The 22330-nt window shown below is 40.2% G+C and overlaps 1 protein-coding gene across 2 annotated transcripts; it reads left to right on the forward strand.

The window, feature by feature from the left end:
* Positions 1-191: 191 nt before the first annotated feature.
* Positions 192-21486, forward strand: PBLD (phenazine biosynthesis like protein domain containing). Of its 2 annotated transcripts, XM_060642600.3 has the most exons (9): positions 194-321; positions 10252-10351; positions 10704-10802; positions 13546-13655; positions 13739-13768; positions 16244-16332; positions 16597-16775; positions 19437-19499; positions 20608-21485. In XM_060642600.3, the coding sequence occupies exons 1-9, from the start codon at positions 238-240 to the stop codon at positions 20718-20720; spliced, it is 867 nt and encodes a 288-aa protein (XP_060498583.2). In that variant the 5' UTR covers positions 194-237; the 3' UTR covers positions 20721-21485. The 2 variants fall into 2 exon arrangements, with proteins under 2 accessions (XP_060498585.2, XP_060498583.2); XM_060642602.3 differs by lacking the exon at positions 19437-19499 and having other exon boundaries at positions 192-321; positions 20608-21486.
* The last annotated feature ends 844 nt before the right edge of the window (positions 21487-22330 follow it).

Consider the following 22330-nt stretch of genomic DNA (forward strand, 5'->3'; position numbering starts at 1 on the left):
ATACAAAATTTGAAAATAAAATATTCTATTTATCCAGTATTTGAAAACAAATTCAATTTAGAGACTTAAAAATACTAGGGGATCACCTATCTTTAGGTGTATTAGAGAAATTGTTGACTTTGTACCTGGGAATTAATTATTGGTTGCTTCTGTACACCAAGTAAAACATTAACTTCCTGATTTTTTTGCAACAACAAGAAATAAAGCAGGCTACTGGCAATTTGGAGAGCAAGGAAAATGAAGCTCCCTATTTTCACAGTAGATGCATTTACAGCAAAAGCATTTCACGGGAATCCTGCTGCTGTTTGTCTTCTGGAAAATGTAAGTACTTGGTTTTGAAGTGCGGTGCTTAAAATTCTAGATTCCCGTAGAACCAAATATTTCTTAAAAACAACAACAACAATCAGACCCACCTGTTTGTCTTTGGTTTGTGTTCTTTGTCAAATGATATCAGCGATGTTTATGTCTGCAAGTTGATTTTGACCAAATTATATGATGAGAATGCTTACACCCAGATGCTTTAAGTCTAGAAAAATAAAGACTTACGTAAGGAAGAACTAGAACCTATTAAGAAAAAAAAAAGATATAGAGCTCATTTTTAGACATCAGGTTTTCATTTAGTGAGCACCAAATGTGAAAGCGAATGAAATTAGATGAGTTTTATGTGACCAGACATGGATGATATTATATTTAACATAAAAGATTTTAGCTGGATATCTTTAACCTTAGCTATAGTTCAGACAATTAGAAATTCTTTTCAGGACCAAGTAAATGAAACATTTTGCAAAGAATTAAGTAATTAAGTGGTAATTAAGCTCTAATGTAGGGAGAACTTTTTTCTTGAAAGTCTTGTTTAAAAAAAAAGTTTATTCATTTTTGGTAATCATTTTTGAGAGAGAGTGGGTGGAGGGGCAGAAAGAGGGGGCGGGGGACTGAGGATCCAAAGCAGGCTCTGCCCTGAGAGCAGAGAGCCCCATACAGGGCTGAAACCCATGAACTGGGAGATCATGACCTGAGTCAAAGTTGGATGCTTAACCGACTGAGCCACCCAGGTGCCCCCTAAAAGTCTTATTTTAAAAATGGCTTTTGGTTAGGATGAGTATTAACAGAATAGTTAAATATTCACTAACCTTCAGTGCTTTGTGTTGGTACCTGGGTATTAGGAAACAAGCCAAGGAGCCCTTCCACTCAGAGCAGTTAGTGCAAGAGCAGATTGCCTGAGAATTACTTCGAAAACACAGTAAGCATTTGATGATCTTAAATAAGTTTTACTAAGCTGGGCCAAGTGTGTGTTGGAGACTTTAAGTGCAATGAATGTCAAATTGTATATTAAAATCACCCAAGGAGCTTTAAAATTCCTATGCTCAAGTGCATCCCAGAATCTCTAGGGGTGGAACCCAGGCAGCACTGTTTTTTAAAGTTTCCCCAAGTGATTCTATTGTGCTCTCAAGATGAAGAATGGCTGGGGTTTTACTGAGATGGGTGAATGCTGTTGATTGAGTTCTTGGTACACTTGGTACACTTTCTCCCTCAAGCAGAGCAGCAAAATGGTGATGAAAAGTCCTCATCTTGTCCTTAAGGATACATTCATTATGCAACCTTGCAGCTGGCATCTTCCAACCATAAAATGCAGGAAGTAATTAAGTTAATAGGCTTTACCAAGTAACACAAGAGCTTGGGAGGATTATTGAGAGAATGATTAACAACCAGATTCTAAATCGTGAACTTTCTTTAGAAATAATCTGGCAAACAGCTTCATGTCAAGGAATTGTGCAAATGAATGAAATTGCTTAAGAGACTTAGTGTATTTGTCGCATGTCCTCATGTAATCTCCTCGAAGAGTTCTGAAAATAGTTTCTAGTGATTTATATACTCAATTTTCACCAAATGACAAGAATTAGCAATATTCTTCAATTTATTCCTTTTACTTCCAGTACATGCACTACACACCGGAGCCTTTTTCTCGCTCTTCAATTATATTTTACATGTTTTTTATATATTTGGAAAAACCAGGACATAAAAATTTAAGCAGAGAACTTAGCATAGTTCAAAGCAATATGCTTCAGTAAGAATGGAAGAAAGAAAAAGAAAATGAGGAAGCCCACGATTCAGGGATGCTCTCCCAATTCATTTCCGGGCTTTGGACCTGTGGGACCAGGCTAATTTGGTGGCTTGCCAGAGACAACTGAATAGATATCTAAAGAATAGTTTGCTAGTTTCCTATTCTGTGGTCTGGGGAATCCTGTTCTCCTAGAGGCTAACTTGGCACTTTTCTCAACTCATAAGCAATAAAAATTAGAGTGGAAGTATAAACTGTGGTTTATGCCCTTGGATTCTTTTACCCATGGTTGGACACAGTGGATACCTGAAACACCTAGAGAGAACACAAATAAACTTAGGAAAATATCAGAGACAAATAACTGTTAAACCTTGTAATGTTTCCCATAATTTGGTCAGTGTTTAGCCTGTCATTACTGTATTCTACAAATATTTGTCCATATCTGCCACGAGCCAGGCTTTGGGGTAGGGACAGGAGGTACAAAGTTGAGTAAGTTTGCCTGCCTTTGAGGTGCTCAAAGTCTAGTGGGAAAAACAGACATGTAAACCTGATCATTATTCAACAGTTACCACAAAGGCTAAAAGATCTACAAGAGGGACTCAGAGAACAGAACAATGTTGGATTTTTCAGATGGGAAACTACTTCAGATTTTAAGTGAAGGGCTTCAAAGGGATGTTCTTTTTTGTTTTGTTTTGTTTAAAATTATTTAAAAATTTGACCGAGATGAGACTAATCGCAAAAAACTTGGTGGGCAGACTAAAGACAAAGTAATTGCTCTTTGAGCTGTTTCAATACTTGATAAAAGACTTCTGGAAGGAAAGCAAAAAAAAAAAAAAATTCTGGCTAACAACATTCCAAGAGCTTCTAGAATATTGTAAAGTTTCTTTTGTTTTCCTTTCTAGACAAGTCCATTTAAAGAATTTTCACGCGAGTAACTTTTAATGCTGTACATTAGCTGAAAATAAAAACTGATTAAGGGCTAAATGGAATATGGAACAGATAATTGAAAAAAATATTGAAAACCTTAAAAACTTGATGGTGTCCTCAAATGCTGGACAATCAATTTGACAATAAAGATCATGTACAGGTATAAAAATGTATAGAAACAATATTTTAAAAAATGAAACAGATATTTTACTTTGATAGCTGTGTAACAACTACAGGAATTCATGACCAAAAACTTGAATGGGTCAGAGGGCTATGGTAGTGATAAGGGGTGATATGCTGTTTATTCTTTTGTAAAACAGTGTTAATTAATGAAAATAACATATCAATAGGGGTAGGGAGCCTATAATTATTCTCCTTCATATTCTAACAAAGCCTCAAGTTGTTTTGTTGTTGTTGTTGTTGTTGTTGTACGTAGGTGTTGTTTGTGGGTGTATGTTTAGGGTGGGGTTTCTCAACAGTGGCAGAACTGGGTAGTTCTTTGTAGGGTGAGGTTGTCATCTGCAGTGTTGGCCGTATCCTTGGCTTCTACCCACTAGATGATAGCAGTCTTCCCTTTTCCCTATCATGACAATAAAAAATTGCCCCCAGTTGAAAACCACTGTTTCAGAGGATCTTTTAAACAGTCTTTAATATTTGTTTTGTTTGTTTTAAAAGTTTTTATTTATTTTTTTTAGTATTCTCTATACCCAACATGGGGTTTGAACTCATGACCCCGAGATCAAGAGTCGCACATTCTTCCATTTGAGCCAGGCACCCCTAAACAGTGGTTTATTCTTGAGTTTTCCTGTTAAAATTATCTATAAAAACAGCTTTGTTGCGTGCCTAGAATATACATTTATTCCAATTCAGCTGGCATCTCCTGGCCACGTACCATGTGCTGGACACTATGCCACAATCAATATAATATTCACATATATACATATGTGTGTGTGTGTATTCTTTTAAACACTAACCCAAACATTTCCAGGGACAGTAAGGAGGATTGGCTTTGCACTTTTAAAGAGGAATGCTTCATTTTAGTTCCTAAACAACTCGCTGTTCCAGTTTTCCTGGTTAAATTTAGAGGGTAACGAAGGCTTCTTTACAGCTTGGTGTGTTATGTATTTAAGGAAAAACAAGTATACAGCACTACTGTGTTCAGTTCAGTTTGTGCTTTAACTCATGTGGGGAAGCTTATGACGCAGTGGCCATTTCCAAACCTGGTGCCCTTCCTTAGAGGATCACTGGCTCTGTGTGCCTCTACCGGGTCAGAGGCTCCTGGGGTTTCTCAGGAATTCCAAAGTCATATCTCATTTTTATGGCCAGAAAAGGGATGAAGAGTGCAGAGAAGATTTTTCTAGGCCATTGAAGGGTTTTCTCTTGCCCAGTATTTGAGGGAAGAGAGAAATGCAAGGGAGGAGACGCTGATGTGGGAATTTCTACATCACTCTCTTCTAGCACATAACCCTCAGCTTTGGAAGCAATGACTTCAGGCAGGTTCAGCCAGATACTGTGCTAAATTGCTTTTTATATGTTATCTCATTTTATCCTTACATCTACTCTAAGAGTAGGTCTTATTATCCCATTTTACAAATTCGAAGACAGAGGCAGAGGAAGGTTAAGTAATTACCTAAGTGGCTGACTTCAGGATCCCCACCCCAGGTCTGCCTGACTGCACGGCCCATGCTTTTAACCCATCATACTCATCACCACAGTAGACATGTTCTCCCACGGCATCCCTTACTTCCCAGTTGGTAGCATGCATCACTCTTGAAATTCATTTAATGCCTGTCTTCCTCACTAGACTGCACATTCTATGAAATCTTAACCTATTCTAACTTGTTCTATTACACATGGCCTAGCACATGTCAGGCACTAAATAGCTATTGAGTGAAAGTAAATCTATTAATTAATTAAATTATGGCAAAAATCTCTAAGAGTTCTAGCTAACAACTACTGATCTTTTATTCTCATTGGTGAGGTGGGGGGGGCGGGGTATGCAAGGTGAGTATGAGCTTTGGGTTCTATGATGGAGCTGGAGAGACTAGGCACCCGTAAGAACCATCAGGAACAACCAAAGATGGCCTACAGTTTGAGTGCTGCATTGTGTGGACATAACTTCAAAATATGAAATACAAGTGCCTCATAAGGAACCTCCTGTTTCTTCCTGGATGATTTACAACTTTCCATATCCAAGTGTGTTTCCTTTGTTGGGATCCATCTACAGCAGAGGGACAAATGAACTGGGAACGATAGCAGGACTACCATTTTTTGACTGTCATGTTTCTAAGCTGCCACAAGATGGGAGTATTTTAAAACTTTGCTCTGATTTTCTGATCATTAATGTTTGTGGGCCAAATGGTGAGGATACCTTAGTGTCCCAATGCAGTACACTGGAACTCAGAAAAACAACCATGCCTCTGTTTTTGCTGTTGGAAATTTGACTCATGAGATTGCCAAAGGGAAATGGATATTAGAGGAAGAGAATTAACAGTTGTTGGTGTGTAACCTTGATGTGCTGCATTTGAAAATAAACAACTTTAGGGTAAAATGAAAAAAATTATTAGAACAAAAATTCAGTTTTTTGAATGAATGCAGTCTCTTCTAAAGCTCTCAAAGTTGAAACAACATTAGCCCTCTCACGATTCACCATTACCTTGACCTTTTGTTCCAGTGTAGAAATTCAGCTGCCTGAATTTGAGAGCTGCTACTATCAAACTTTCTACAATCTCTGGTCCTGCAGACAAATAACAAGTGCATTTTAAGTGTCCTGGGACAGAAATTAGAGCCACAGAAATTCAAATTGCAATTGGTGCAATACATCGAGGTAGAGAGGACTAAAGAGCTGACAGTCATGAAGTGTGTGTTCTAGCTGATGTGCAAACAAGCCCATTTGCAAAGAAATCTATTACCAATAGATGGTGAGCTTGGCTACAATGTGGGATGCTTTAATGAATTTTGAGACTCTTGTTGTAAAGGTAGAGGGAAGAAGTAGACAAAGAAAGGAAGGATGAGGATAAGGAGTTTGGCCAGATCAGATAGAGGAAGGATTGGCAGGCACCACAGGTTCCTGCAGCCGCAGAGGCAAATCTGGAAAGACCAGCACAGTCTTTTCTTTATTACGCCTTCAATCACCACTGAGGTCTGTACTAGGGAATTAGTTGGCTCCCAGTTTCTCGAGGGTGTTGTATGCACAGACATGTGGGCCAGTTTCCACACAGAACATTCAGTGGACTGCAAGAAGTGCTCCTTTTTAAAAAAAATTTTTTTTTAATGTTTACTTATTTTGAGAGAGAGAGTGCAAGTAGGGGAGGGGCGGGGGGGGGGGCACAGAATCCGAAGCAGGCTCCAGGCTCTGAGGTGTCAGCAGAGCCTGAGAGGGCTCAAACCCATGAACCGTGAGATCATGACCTGAGCTGAAGTCAGATGCTTAACCTGCTGAACCACCCAGGTGCCCCTGCGAGGAGTGCTTCTTAACATTGTTACCTTATTGGCTGGGATGCCCAGCAGACTCACCCCGCCCCCACTCAGGTGGGACTACTTACTCTCTGGGCCCACAGGTGTAACAGGTGTTCATGCCATTTCATTACTACCATCCTAATTCTCCTTGCCTCGGCTCACGGAATCCTAGAGTGTCAAGGAGTTAACAAGAACAGAAGTGAGGTCAAGTGAGTTGCCCAAGAAGCATCCCCAGTATAAAGCTTTTTGCACAAACTTTCCTGTCCAACTCACCAAAATTTGTCCTTTTCCTAAGTCTACCTCATAGCTTCATCTTTAAAGTCCTAGAGTATTGGGGTACCTGGGTGGCTCAATCACTTAAGCGTCTGACTTCAGCTCAGGTCATGATCTCACTGTTTGTGAGTTTGATCCCCACATCCAGCTGTGTGCCTGGAGCCTGCTTCAGATTCTGTGTCTCCCTCTCTCTCTGCCTCTTCCCAGCTCATGGTCTGTCTCTCAAAAATGAACAAACATTTAAAAAAAATTTTAAAAAAGTCCTAGAGTATTTATTGTCAAAATCTATGTGTCTCAATTATATACTCTCTGGTGTTGCTCATTGTTGCTGCGTCTGTCTTGATTCCCTGCAAGATGCTAACCCCATTGAACATGGGTCCATATCTTATACACCAGGGTTTCTCAAACTTTAATGTGCACATGGATCACTTAGAGATCTAGTAAAAAAAAAAAAAAAAAAAATGGAGATTCCAGGGGCACCTGGCTGGCTCAGTTGGTAGAGCATGTGACTCTTGATCTCAGGGTCATGAGTTTGAGCCCCATGTTAGGTGTAGAGATTACTTAGAAATGAAAATCTTTTTTTTTAATATTTATTTTTGAGAGAGAGAGCAGGGGAGGGCCAGAGACAGAGGGAGAGAGAGAATCCCAAGCAGGCTCTGTGCTATCAGTGCAGAGCCCAACACAGGGCTCGAACTCACAAACTGGGAGATCATGACCTGAAATGAAATCTAGAGTCAGACACTTACGAACTGAGCCACCCAGGCACCCCCAAAATAAAAATCTTTAAAAATATGAGGACTCTGATTCAGAAGGTCTGGGGTGGGGCCTGAGACTCTGCATTTCTAACAAATTTCTTCAGTAGTGGTGCTGATGCTGCTGGCCTAGCACAGCACTTGGTAATTGACTGATTTCTGCCTTCCCTGAGAAATGTTGCAAGAATCCATCTTATCTGATAGATATTGTTTTTCCTGTTTGCAGTGTGTTAAAGGGATAATAATAGTTTGTCTTTGTTATGGAGAGGAAGAGAAGTGTGGCTGGTTAAAGCATGGGCTTTGAGCCACTCAAAATAAAAGCTAACATTTATCAAGTAATTACTATGTGTTGGGCACTGTGATGAGCACTTTATGTGCATTATTCGATTTAATCTTTTGAAAGGAAAATGTTAACTAAAACACAAAACCATTGTGTTATGTTTGGGTTTTCAGGCAATAAATACCAATTTCTTTTTTTTTTAAGTTTATTTATTTATTTTGAGAAAGAGAAAGAGGGAGAGAGAGAGTGAGAGGGGGAAGGGCAGAAAGAGAGAGAGAGAATTCTAAGCAGGCTCCACCCTGTTAGTGCAGAATCTGATGTGGGACTTGAAGTCACGAACCACGAAATCATGACCTGAGCTGAAACCAAGAGCCAGGTGTTTAGCTGACTGAGCCACCCAGGCATCCCATTAAATATCAATTTCTTAAGTAATTTCTCTTTCTATAGGACTACAGAGCATCTATAGGTTTTGAATACGGTGTTCCTTTAAGAATAGCTTAGTAAGTCCACTAGGATTTTTATATTAGCTGATAGTTTAAAAAATAACCACTATTTTGTGCCTTATATGAGTGTGTGGAAAGTGTTTCCAAAGAATGTGCATCAACTAAAAGAGAATGGGTGTTTAATTTACATAAGTCAGATAAGTGAATTATGAATTTATTAGTATAAAGTTGTAAATCTTATTTCTGGGTTTCAGGGGCTCAGGAATAGTACATTTGGCCAAAGCAAAAATACATTTGTCTTGAGACTTCTTTAGAATTTAAATCTAACTAGTGAGCATTTGTTGATTAAAAAGTTGATTTTCATTCTCTAAAGGAAAACGCATATTTCTGACCCATTTTTTTTCTTAAGAGGAATGTGTGTGTGTGTGTGTGTGTGTGTGTGTGTGTGTATTTTATGTGTCTCTACAGTAACTCTTTCACTTAAGTACTGTTGTCTATTTTAAAGTTTGTCTATTTATTTTGAGAGAGAGAGCAAGAGAGAGCACACACGAGCTTGATCAGGGGAGGGGCAGAGAGAGAGGGAGAGAGAATCCCAAGCAGCCTCTGTGTTGTCAGCACAGAGTCCAATGCGGTGCTCGATCCCGCAAACCCGAACCATGAGATCATGACCTGAGCTGAAATCAAGAGTTGGACGTTCAACCAACTGAGCCATCCAGGTGCTCCTGTTCTCCTCATTTTTAAAGGTGTGGAAACTGAGGCTCCATGAGATAAGTGACTTCCCCACTCTTGCACCGCTACTAGGACCTGACCCAGGATACAAATTCACATTATTTTTTTAACCATTTTCTGAAAAATTAAAAACTTACAGAAAAGTTTGAGAATGGTACAATGAATATCCATATACCTTTCCTCTAGATTCACTAGTTGTTACCACTTACAAAGTCCACACTCTTAACCACTCTACCATTTATTAGGCATATTATGACCTTAGGATATTACATAACCTCTCTGTATTTGATTTCGTTATATACAAGTAGATAAAAATATCTATACTGAAGGGGTTTTTTTTTTGTTGTTTTTTTTTTTATTTTTTAATATATGAAATTTACTGTCAAATTGGTTTCCATACAACACCCAGTGCTCATCCCAAAAGGTGCCCTCCTCAATACCCATCACCCACCCTGCCCTCCCTCCCACCCCCCATCAACCCTCTATACTGAGGGTTTTTAAAATGAAGATAAAGTGGGGTGCCTGGCTGGCTCAGTCAGTACAGCATGTGACTATTGATATCAGAGTCATGAATTCGAGCTCCAAGTTGGGCATAGAGGTCACATAAAAAACAAAATAAAAAGGAGGATGAAGTGAATAATGTATTCTTTCAGCAAATGTTTAGTGAGCTACTACCATTCTGGGATGAATACAGAACATTGTTCTAAGCCAGGACAAAGCAAGGTAGCACATTGTATGCCCTCATAATATCCCTTCATAATGTCCCCTCAGATGGTGGGAGACAGACAGCGAAGGGATATACTCGGTAAATTCAGGTGGCCTAAGCACTGGGAGGAGACAAAGCCTTTAGACACAGTGGTCTGGAAGGCTTCCTGAAGGAGGTGAGCTCTGGCCTGAGGCCTGACTTGTAAAAGGAAATGCATGTATAAATGGGGGCAGAATGGGCCAGCCTACCCACAGTGCATGCTGAACATCTTTTTATTCAACAAGAAAGGAAGATTGTGAAGTTTCTCTTTGTGGAGATTATTTAGAAGAGAGTATAGGCTCTCAGACAGATTAGATAATAGTCTGATGAAAGATAGGCCAGGCCAGTAGGTTTTCCAGAGTCTGTTCCAGCTCCGAGCATCTACAACCTATGAAGGGTGCTACAAGCATAGATTTCTGAGAAACAACCTTTGTAAAAGTATCTGGACTTCCTTGGCAATTATTTCCTGTGAAGCATGTAACTTCTAATATTAAAAAGCTATATCATTAACTAATGGCAGTTGCTGTCCAAGGAAGTCTGATTTGTTTTTCTGGAATCTCAATAAACTTTTGTTTCTAATTTAGAAATTGGATGAAGACATGCATCAAAAAATTGCAAGAGAAATGAACCTCTCTGAAACTGCTTTTATCCGAAAACTGCACCCAACTGATAACTTTACACAAAGTAAATATGTTTTTTTTTAAAGCCATTCTTGAATGACACCAGAAGCTGCTTTTCCAGTGGGGAATGATATTTAAGAGAGATGCCTATTTACTATTTGCATGCAGATAGGAGAAGAGCAGGGGGAGATTCTGATTTAGTTTTCAGTTCATCTCGGGGAGCAGGTGTTGGGTGATTTGAACATTTCAGCTCCAGATCAGCACTGGGGAGCCTGACGATGCTGGCCTCCTTCATTCCTCCTTTCAGCTATTAATCATGCTAGGGAAATATCTAGAAAAGAGTAAGAAAATAAAAAATTTGTGACCCACTTGTATAGGAATGATCTCATTTCTCTTTGGTTTTTCTTCCTCTGAAGGTTCCTGCTTTGGATTAAGGTGGTTTACGCCGGCGACTGAGGTTCCTCTCTGTGGCCATGCTACCCTGGCTTCCGCAGCTGTGCTGTTTTACAAAATGAGTAATGTGATTTTCTTTTATGAACCCATCATTTAGCAAATAGCCAATATTTAAAAAAATTCTCACAAAGTCTTTGTGATGAATCAAAGATACTGGTATAAAGACATTACAGAATCTATTTCATGCAATTCGGTACACCAAAACAAAAACAGCCCCCGAGACTTTGGCCTTCCTGAATATGTGCCAGGCATGTTGGAAAGCCATGGTCAGTGTTCTCTAGAATGCCATTTTATTTTGAAGAGGAGTTCTCTGGTCTCTGACCAACACAGCGGGTGAGCTTGTGAGACACAACAGGCATCTCACATGATGTGATATCTGGGAACCATAAGGCACTTTTTGCTCTGAATATGTCCCCACCCACATTGAAATTCATTTTGCAAGAGCAGCAGCTGCTGCTGCTGCTTCTTTCTTCTTCTTTTTTTTCTTCCTTCCTTTCTTTTCTTTCTTTCTTTCTTTCTTTCTTTCTTTCTTTCTTTTCTTTCTTTCTTTCCTTTTTCTTTCTCCTCCTCCTCCTCCTCCTCCTTCTTCTGTAAACTGTACACCCAATGTGGGGCTTGAACTCAGGACCCCGAGATCAAGAGTCACATACTCTACAGACTGTGCCAGCCAAACGCCCATCACAAGAGATTCTTTACTCTGAAGATTCATGAGCCCTGACTATACACATTTACCTTATGAAGAGATGATGCAGGACCTCAATCCTACCAGTTTTCATCCTAGCTACATTTAGTGTAATAAAGGTCAGGGCTTTGTGGGAATGGGGTAGGGGAGAGATGCCTAGAAATGCCCTAAAAGTGGAGATGGAAGTAGCCATGAATAGGTGTAGACAACAAACAGGAAGTTAAACAAGGAAATACACAGGACGATATGACAGAGGGTAACTGTAGTGAGTGCAGAGTTGGAAAAGGAGGTTCTCTGGGGAGTTACTTAGATGGAGGTGGTAGGGAAGGTGTTACAGGGCGAGTTTCCCCAGGAAGTGGACTCTGAGACACACTGCATGCCGGAAGAACTGCGGGCAGTATTCTTGGGATCAATGTTTGTAGGGGAGTAAAGAAAGTGGAATACAAGAGCGAGAAGGTGAACTGCAAAGTGGTAGCAACAAAGAAAGGCCTAGGCCAAATCCACAGGGAGGTCTAAAGCTGCCAAGGTTCTTTAAGTAGTATAGTTCTAAATAGAAGCAAAAGTTTAGGCCTTTGTACCTTCCATTGACCAGCCTCCAATGCCCAGAAAAGCAGCATGACCTTGGGTAAAATAGCTCTACTCACCCAAGGGCAATTCACAGAGTGGGGCTCAGCTGAGAGCTGTTGGTCACCAACACCTTCCACAACCCGGTTGGGGTTGGGTGAAGGGGGAGAAAATCAAGCCTTCAGGCTGTACCTGAGAGCAGATGCCTCCTTAAATTTGTTCCTCTGTATTTCCTTGCCTCACCTAGTCCTTGCCTTGAGAGGGGAAGGTTGAGTGAGATTTTGGACAACAGCATGCACTAGAGAAGGGACCTTCAGGCTGAAGAATATGAAGCCATCTGTACAAAGAGCTAGACTGTGAGAAGGAGTCAGAGGTAGCAGCAAATGCAAAGCCCTTGAGATGCAGCCTGTATACTAGGAGTGGCTGGAGCTTCTTGGGGGTGACTGGCAGGAGATAACATTGAGAGTCAGGTCAAGGCTCCTCTACAATGTAATCCATTATATGTCTTAAAAAGACAATTTTGGTTTCTGTGGATAGGGGACAAGAACCCTTTTCCTGAAGGCAGGAAAGTATCCTGAAATATTGTTTAGGAACTCAGTCTTGAAAAGTAGATTTTACTGAAGTTGGATTGAGTGTCTTTTGAAACCCCACATTGGTTGAAGTGAGGCAGAGACTTGGAATAATAACCTTCAGATCCCCCATAGGGTGGTCTTAAGGTTATATAAGTTATGAAAAGGTGCTTTGTAAATAATAATGTATTCCACCAATTATAATAAGAAAAATTAAACTTTGGGTTTTAGAGTACAAATTTTATAGTCAGTGAAAGTTAATTGACAATGCCAAATTTCCTTACCTTTTAGATATGGTTAAGTTTCACAGAAATATTAAGGGGGAGGAAAGAATTAGGTCATAAATCTTTGTTTTCACTAAAAATGTTACCCACAATGAGGTCAGATAAGTGGCCCAAGTTGTATCAGTAACATGAAGGCTCAATCTTCAAATGATAATTTTATGTATAGCTTGGTTTATTTAGGGTAAGCTTGATTTGTTCCTTTAGACTGTTGTTCATAATTTGTATATTCTATTTGTCATCCCTTTGGCATATCTTAGACTAGTATTATTTGTAACTCTATAGTGTATATTTAAAAATCTGCATTAGAAAACACTATTGCATCCCTATGAGGTAGGTTTAATTTTTACCCCATTTTATTGATGAGGAAATGGAGGCTTAAGGAGGTTAAATAGTTTGCTCAAAGGCAGAGTTAGTAAGCTAAAAGAAGCTGGCATTTGAAGCCTTGCAGTATGATGTCAAGTCCAATCAGTTATATTCTCGGTTCTCAAGTGAGAGTCCAGGGATGCCTTTCTCTACTCTGGACCACAGTAAGGCAAACTTGGACCCCTCCTTATGGGAAAAGGCAGCACTGCCACAGAATCTAGGGAAACACAATAGTGATCAAAACAGATATGTAAGTATATAACAAAGTTTATTTTCCTATTTCTTGATTTTCTCTCAAAATTCCTGTATAATTGACAAAAGTAAGACTCTTTTTTTTGGCCAGAAAATGTGAATAGCACTCTAACCTTTGTCACTCTGAGTGGGGAACTAACGGCCAGAAGAGCACAGGATGGTATCATCCTGGATCTGCCTCTTTATCCAACTCACCCCCAGGTAAGCTCTAATTATTGCCATGAACTGTATACAACTGACAGCTTGCCTGTTTTACAACGGTCTTGTCTCTTCTCCTCATCTAGGACTTCCATGAAGTGGATGACTTGATAAAGGTTGGTGCAAGGAATTAAACTTAAGCTCATGTGATCTGGTCATTTGAACATCTGGTCTGATCTGTTGTTTGAACACAAAGGATCAGTAGCCTTTGACCCCCAAAGATAGGCCTTCTATCAGTGTAAATGTTCCAGTCTAAGCTCGGATGAAGAGTGCGCAGTGCATTTGAGGTGTGGATTTTAATACTGAATGTTATTTGGTGAGAAGGTTGAGCAATTTTCCCTGACCCTTCATTGTCAGTATTAGCTTCCATGAAGGTAAGGGGAGGACAGACTGCTGTGTGGTGGCTGAGAGAAAGAAGAATGGAAGCTGCCTGGCAGGGCGATCCTAATTTCTGTGGTGGAGAATGAGGCTGAGGTCAGGGAGCTGTGCTTTGATGGAGGAGGGCAGGAAAGTCTGGCTAAGTTGAGACAGAAGGCAAGATTCAGAGTCTGCCTTCCTCTGGAGGTCTATATAGGGGTGGGTCTTAATAACAAGAATAACAATAATGATAATAAACATTTTGGAGAGTCTCCCTGTGCAGTACCAGGTGCTAATAAGCATTTCACATGCAATATCTCCTGTAATTCTCACTGTTCCCCAGTGAAGTATGCACTATGGTCATCCTGTGGAGATGCCAGAGGGGCAGAGCAGCTCTGGATGACCAGGTACTTAGTTTGTAGAGAAGGAAGGGACTGGTCAAGACCAGGACAAGGGCTGCAGCGACAAAAAAAAAAAAAAATTCTGTAAAATGGCCTTTGTGGGTGCCACTGGGGTGTTTCTCATTGACTTTTCAACTAAAGCATTTATAATCTGTTTAGTGTCTTATATTGTCTATTGTTTTCAAAGAGTAGCAGTAAGGATTATAGATTCTGATTTTACACTCAGCCCCACCTGTGGCTCAGGTTTTGGAAGACAAGCCAAATTCATAAATGAACTACTTTAAGCATGTTGTCAAGAAAGTGGAAAATATTCACAGCATAGACCTTGGTCATGGTAGAAAGAACTTAACCTGGTATCTTTATGCCTGAGGCTCAGCATTTGTAAAATGGGCACGATAAAGAGTTAGTTATAGCGAGTATTGTCATTTTATGTTCCTAGAAACTAACAATAAGATTCTCATCTGAGAATTAGACTTTCAAATTGACATAAGAATTCATGCAGAGGAGGGTTGAATAATCCTTCTGAGAAACTGAAAGTCCCCAAGAGCAGATGGGATCTGGCTGCCAGAGTTTCCATTTCTAGAGGGACGGACATTATTCAGCTGTGGAAACAGGGGCAGACAGTTGAGGCATCACCCAAAGTGGATGGAGTCTTGGTTTTGGGACCTGGAACATCTCAGCCCCTAGAGAAGATTAGAGAACCTGAAGCGACCTAATGATGGTCAGATCACTACTGTGTAATTCTCATCTGCTCTGCCTACAGCCAGTGGTGGTGCCAAAGGGTGACTTGGAGAGGCTTTTCCCCCCTTATAATCTCAGCACTCCAAATCAACAACCAATCACACAAATAATGTTCTAGGATATGAGCAAGATTGTGTGCAGTCTTAGGTAGAGCGTGAATGAAAGTATCTTTAGTAAATGTTGCTATGTTACTGATCCACAGCACACAGTCTGAGTGAAAACAGTGCTTGCCAAACAGAGTAGTGTTAAGATGAGTGGTCTAGTCCCCACTTTTATTCAAACTGCTGGCCCTGAGTCCTTGCCATATAGAATCTCCTGTTTGCTGATGCTGGGACTCCATGTATATTCTTTCTTTTTTTCTTCTTTTTTAAAAAAAGTTTTTTTTTTTTTAACATTTTATTTTTTTGAGAGACCGAGAGAGACAGACTGCAAGCAGGGGAGAGGTAGAGAGAGAGGGAGACACAGAATCTGAAGCAGACCCCAGGCTTGGAGCTGTCAGCACAGAGCCTGATGCGGGGCTTGAACCCACAAACGTGAGATCATGACCTGAGCTGAAGTCGGACACTCAACCAACTGAGCCACCCAGGGCGACCACATATATATTTCATTTAATCTTCACAACAATGTTAAGAGATGGGCCTGAGGCCCCCATTTCTACAGACAGTAGACAGATTCAGAGCTTTGACTCCAGGGCCCCTCAGATCTGGGTCAAGGTGTGTGAGTGTGTGTGTGTGTGTGTGTGTGTCCGTCCGTCCCTGTCCCTGGGCCTCTCTAAGTCTTCCTCTTTATTTGCGAGGAAAATGCACACTTGAAAGAGTAGAGTGTGGAGGCACATAGTAATACTTGTGAACAATGCCTATCTTTGGCTCTCAGAGGGTAAGCTCAACCCCCTTAAAGGTCTCTGGTCTCCAGGAAACTAGCCTTCCTTGGGCAACACCTTGAGAGCTGAAACTGAACTAAAACTCTTAGGATTGGAGATGTTGGCTATGCCTGGCACACAGGAGATGCTCATGAGAGGTTTTTCCCCCATACAGAAGATCAATGATTTGACCCAGGAGGCACTCCTGAGGAGTTTTTGGTCTGTCTCCACAGACTGCCATAGGTGATACACTGGTCCAGGACATCCGCTATTCTCCAGATACCCGAAAGCTCCTTGTCCGGCTCAGTGATACTTACAAGAGGTAAACAAGATTTTTGGCTTTGTCAGCACTTTGGGGAGGGCTGAGAACCCATATTTATAGCTCTGGTTTTGTTTGACTGTGCTATGTCCAGTCAAACCATCATTTATGTAGTCAGAGTTTTGTTCCCAGGTAGCAAGATATTCAACTTGCTTTCCTCCCTGACTGCTGAGCTGTTTGCTCAAGCTGCACCCTATCTTGCTTTAGAGAGTCTGTGTAGTGGTCTGTGGGATGGGTTTGTCCTAATGGGTCCTATTTATGAACAAGGTCATTTTTGGAGAACCTGAAGGTGAACACACAGAATCTTCTGCAAGTGGAAAACACAGGAAAGGTGAAAGGACTCATTCTCACCCTTAAAGGAGAGCCTGGAGGGCAGAGCCAAGCATTTGACTTTTACTCCAGATATTTTGCACCGTGGGTTGGTGTGGCTGAAGACCCTGTAACAGGTACTTTTTGACTGGGTCCTGGGGATGGTTCAACAATGAAGGAGGAGGATAACAAATAGCTGTTTAAGTGCCCTTCACATGACTTTTCAGGTTGCTTGGGTTTTGAGTTGTTTCTGTTTCCTTATCTCCCCTGCCCCCATTCCTTCACTGAAGTTTCATGTGACAACTACAGAATTAAGCAGGCAGTATAGCAGCCTTATGTCAGACAGTCTGAGTTTACATCCTACTTTCCTAGCTGTTGACCTGGAGCAAATGACTTAACTTTTAAAAATTTCTGTTCCCTCCTCTATAAAATATGAGTATTACCTCATAGGGTTATATAAAGATAATGCATGGTAAGTGCTTGGCACAGTACCTGTCACATAAGTGCCCAATAACTATTAGCTATTTTAATAGTAACGATAAAACTGGCTCCCTGAACCAACACTTCCAGATCTGCCATTTGCAAAATTCAGGGGCTGATGTCCACTACAGTCCCAAAGCCTTTTGTTTCTTTTTCAATGACCAGCCTGCATGATCGCTGACATCTAGATAAGATTTGGTTTTTGAAGGATAAACTCCTGGGTTGTAGGTGGGAAATAGGGACAGGAAGAGCTTTCCCAGACCTACCCCCAAAGTGGGTGGGATGGGTTTGGGGACAGGGTTATTCAAGATCTGCCAGCCGGAAGCAGAGGGATGAAATCGAAGATGGGCAAGGATGTGAAGCTTCCTCCTCTCATGCTCTTTGAGAAGAGTGGGCTGAGGAGAAAAAGAAGGGAATGCTTGATGGAGGAGGCTGGTGGATGGGATGGTGGCTGGGGCAGAAGGAGGCTGGGAAGGAACTTTGAGGCTCCTGCTCTGGTCAGAAGGCAGAGGCTGGAATGGTTTCAGGACTTTGACTTAGTTACTCTCTGAGAAAACACGTGAAATTCAAAGCTCAGCAAAGCACTTTTAAGGACTCAGGAGAATGCCCAATGACATCCAAAAAGTACAGCTCAGCGCTCCCCCATGGAAAAGAAGTTTTGACTGCATTTACACCCGCACAGCTGCTTCTAAAAGGTTTTAATTGGTACAGAGGGCAAGTGTTTTCCCCTGTAATAATGCTTTTCTAAAGTGGGAAGGTCTTTGGACATGATGACCAACCATCTCAGCTTGCTTGGGACTGAGGCATTTCTCAGCCTACAGGACCTTTGGTGATAAAACCAGGACAGTCTTGGGCAAACTGGGATGTTTGGTCATCCTAGGTGGATCCCTCATAACATCTGATAAGTTTTCCTAAAGAAAACCCATCCTTTTCTTCCCCCAGAGACTTTTCTGTCAGTTATTACTTTATTATTTTTTAAAGTTTATTTATTTTTGAGAGAGAGAGACAGAGCGCAAGCAGGGGAGGGGCAGAGAGAGAGGGAGACACAGAATCTGAGCTGCCAGCACAGAGCCCAACGTGGGGCTCAAACTCACAAACTGCGAGATCATGATCTGAGCTGAAGTTGGACGCTTAACTGACTGAGCCACCCAGGTGCCCCTGTCAGTTATTACTTTATATTTTTTTCCTTCATTTTAATATCTATTCACTGATATAAAACTAGGGTACAATCCAGTGAAAAAAATGTCTCACTAAAAGAAAGTTCTATTGGTACCAAAAGCCTGAAAAAGTTGGCTTGGTGGAAAATTTAACCTTTTGTCATAGTTCCCACTTTTCTTTGCATGTTCATCCTAGGGGGAAGGAGATATTTTCCTTGAAAGATAGAGAAAGATTTATGTGAAGCCCTTGATCTTCCTACCATGTGCTGACAATGAACTGATAGGACAAAAATTAAAACCTGCAGTTTAATTCAAAAAGATATATGCACTTTGATGTTTATAGCAGCTATTTATAGCAACCCAAGTGTCCATCAATAGGTGAATGGATAAAGAAGATGTGATACATGTATATGTGATATGTGTGATACACACACACACACACACACACGAATATTACGCAGCAATAAAAAAGAATGAGATATTTTTCCATTTGCAACAATGTGGATGGACATAGAGGTATTATGCTAAATGAAATAAATCAGGCAGAGAAAGATAAATACCATATGATTTCACTTGTATGTGGAATAAGAGACAAAACAAATGAATAAACAAATAAAAAGCAGAATCAAACCTATAAATACAGAGAACAAACTCATGGTTCCCAGCGGGAAGGAGTGGGGGATGGGTGAAATGGGTGAGAGGGAGTAGGATATACAGGTTTCCAGCTATGGAATGAGTAAGTCACAGGAATAAAAGGCAGAGCATAGGGAATATAGTCAATGATATTGTAATAGCATGTGGTGATGGACAGTAGCTACACTTGTGGTGAGTATACCATAACACATAGAGAAATTGAATCACTATCTTGTATACCTGAAACTAATATAACATTTTGTATCAATTATACTCAAATTAAAAAATTATAAAAATAACCCTGCAGTTTAATTCAGCCTTCAGAAAGTGTAAAACATAAGAGATACATCATTTGGAGGAGCTTATCCATAAATTCTGTATCTTCGTTTCTACCTCCATTCATAATTCCACACTCAGCTGTGGCTAAGCCATCTAAGGTTTAGTCAAATTGGATAGTTGTTTGTAATTGCTTATAAATTTACCACAAAGTCACTCCTGTTTTTGTATCATAACTTCACTTCTTTTAAGGGTCTGCCCATGCCGTTCTCAGCAGCTACTGGTCTCAGCAACTGGGGAAGAAAGACATGCATGGTACGGCAGGTTTTTTTCCCAATTTTTAAAACATTTGTGAACTTGAAGCTAGCATTCCTTCTCATATATACTATTTACTTGAAAATGTAATAAAATGTCATGCAAGTTTTTTTCATGAAAAACCCACATGAAAATGAAAGATTTTAAATTCCTTCACCCTGAATCCTCTACTCAGAACATCTTCCACCCCAAACATCTTCCACCTCTGTTCCTCCCAACACATAGACACACTTCTAATACAGTGAGTGTCCAATAAGCATTTGTTGAATAGAATCAACAAGCTGTGTAACTTTGGCCCAATGAGGTTAGTTAGTTGAGAGTGGATGATCACCAAAGTTCCATACTGCCATTGCTAGTCATAGGATTGAATCGAAAAAACTCCTTTTGAATTAAGTCCCCTAATGATTAATATATTGCTTGGGTGTAGAGAAAAATAGATTGCAGCCAAGGGAGGTTACACAGTTGCACTAATCAAAGTAGGAGCCTGACCCTATGGGATGGAGGTCTTACTTAGTGGGAGGGTTAGGCCTTAGTGGGAGGGTTAGGGTCAGGTAACTCTGATTTGGGGATGGCAGCTTGTGGTCTAGTTACTCCCCTACGCACTGAACTCCAGGAAGACTGAGGCTGTGCCTCTTGTTTGCCTGACGTGTGGTTGCTTGATAAGCACAATTAGTGAACAAACTCCCTCTGTCCTCTTTAGGCCCAGGAAGATGAGGCTCTCTCAGGAGGGCCAAGATCACCCCTCTTTATCTCCTTAGACTTCTAGTCCATGCCTCTATCTTATCACATTTCCTTGTTTACTCCTGGATAGAAGCAGGGAGGAAGCTATAGGTGGAGTGTATCTGGGACATTACAGGAAGTGATAGAGGAAATGGCTCAGGAAGAAAAGATGTGGAGCTGTGTGTTTTGTGGATCAGTTGTGTTTGTGATTCCTCAGTGCTCAGGAGAACAGGGCAGGGCAGTACTCTGGACAGATGAAGGAATTTATTTTAAACTGAGCTGGGAAGATTCTAGAGCTTATAATAAGAGGTCTTTCACTATGTTATGTTAATTAAAAAGGGTGGAAACAAACAATATTAATTTGTGACTTGTATTATGTTTTCTTTAGCCTTTCAGTGTTCCTGCCGAGGAGGAGAACTGGAGATTTCACTGCGTCCTGATGGACGAGTTGACATTAGAGGTGGCACTGCTATTGTTTTAGAGGGCACTCTGACAGCCTAGAGGTGGTTGTGGTTCCATGCTGCTATTTTGAATGACTAAGTATTTTCTGCGTAAAAAGAAATGTGAGAGGATGCTTTTACCAAATTCACGCAGAAATTAATCCTCATGTTAGAAATAGAAAAATGAAGACATTTTAATGGAAATTTAATAATGCTTCCTGACTAATTAACTAATGGAGTTTCGGCTCTACCCATATTTGAAATGTAAGTAACCAGTAATGAAGACTAATGTCGTCACCTTTGATTAAGACTACCAATCACAGAATGAGGAACAAATTTATGAGGAGTAAGATCAAACCATTTAAACTTAGGTGTGAGTATCTGATAGAATATTTTGCAGACATTAAAAAGACCTAATAACTATGTGGAAATATAGAAAAATATCTCATGATATAGTGCCAAGAAAGGAAATTACAGCGGACTATAAAATGTTAGCAATGTTATGCTATGTCTATGAATAGTATGAATTTATATGGATGAATATGCGTCATGAAGATAAAAAGGCAAAAGCTGTTCATATGTGTCAGAGGGTAAGATTAGGAGTCATTTTAATGCACCTAAAAAATTACTCCCTTATTGGGACAGACTCATGTTCAATAACTAAAAATCAGGACATAGAATAACCAAAAACCCCAGAAATTTCAAGAAATGTATGTGTACTAGTGTGGTAGTAAAATTAAATACTAAAAGTAATATAATATCTTTATCTTGATATATAGATTTAGAGTGATAACTTAAAAAGGCTTTATTCTCTTATTTTAATAAAATTAGGTTTTTTTTTTCAACGTTTTTTATTTATTTTTGGGACAGAGAGAGACAGAGCATGAACGGGGGAGGGGCAGAGAGAGAGGGAGACACAGAATCGGAAACAGGCTCCAGGCTCCGAGCCATCAGCCCAGAGCCCGACGCGGGGCTCGAACTCAAGGACCGCGAGATCGTGACCTGGCTGAAGTCGGACGCTTAACCGACTGCGCCACCCAGGCGCCCCATAAAATTAGTTTTAACATGAATTTCAATTCAGTGACATCTATAATATGGATACCTATAATTGACTTTGGGATGGGGACTTTTTCAAGTCATTAAGTGTTTGTTTCAGGTGATCTCACTGATGGCAATTCTCAGCCATCTCAGAAACTGTAAGCTAATGAGTTAGAAATTCCTGTAGTGTCCCAATTTTTGTCACCTTACTGCTACCATGTTTTCTATTTTTATTTCTTTTTGTTAAGGCATGTGACAGTGAATTTATTATAGCAGTAATCTTGATTTTCCCCTAATTTCCAATGAAGTAAACAATTCCCTAGCTTCAGGGTTTTAACTTAATGAGTAACTAGGGTTTTAACTTAATGAGCCACACATCTCACAGTTTATCACAATTCATCAGTATGACACCAAGGGTGAGAATCACTGGAGGGTTTTCACAGAGTGTACAGTTTTCTCAACCTGGGACTGAATTGTATGAATGATTTTATATAAATGCATAGTTGAAAGGGTCTGAATTTTATCTCCCAAATATATGCTAAGTTCTTTTTAAAAAATTATTTATCTTTAAAATTCTGGTATAATTATATTAGTGTTGTTTTAGTTTCAGGTATGCAATATAGCAATTCAACA

This window comes from Panthera onca, chromosome D2 (assembly GCF_046562875.1).
Source record: "Panthera onca isolate mPanOnc1 chromosome D2, mPanOnc1 haplotype 2, whole genome shotgun sequence".
In the NCBI taxonomy this organism is placed as follows: Eukaryota; Metazoa; Chordata; class Mammalia; order Carnivora; family Felidae; genus Panthera; species Panthera onca.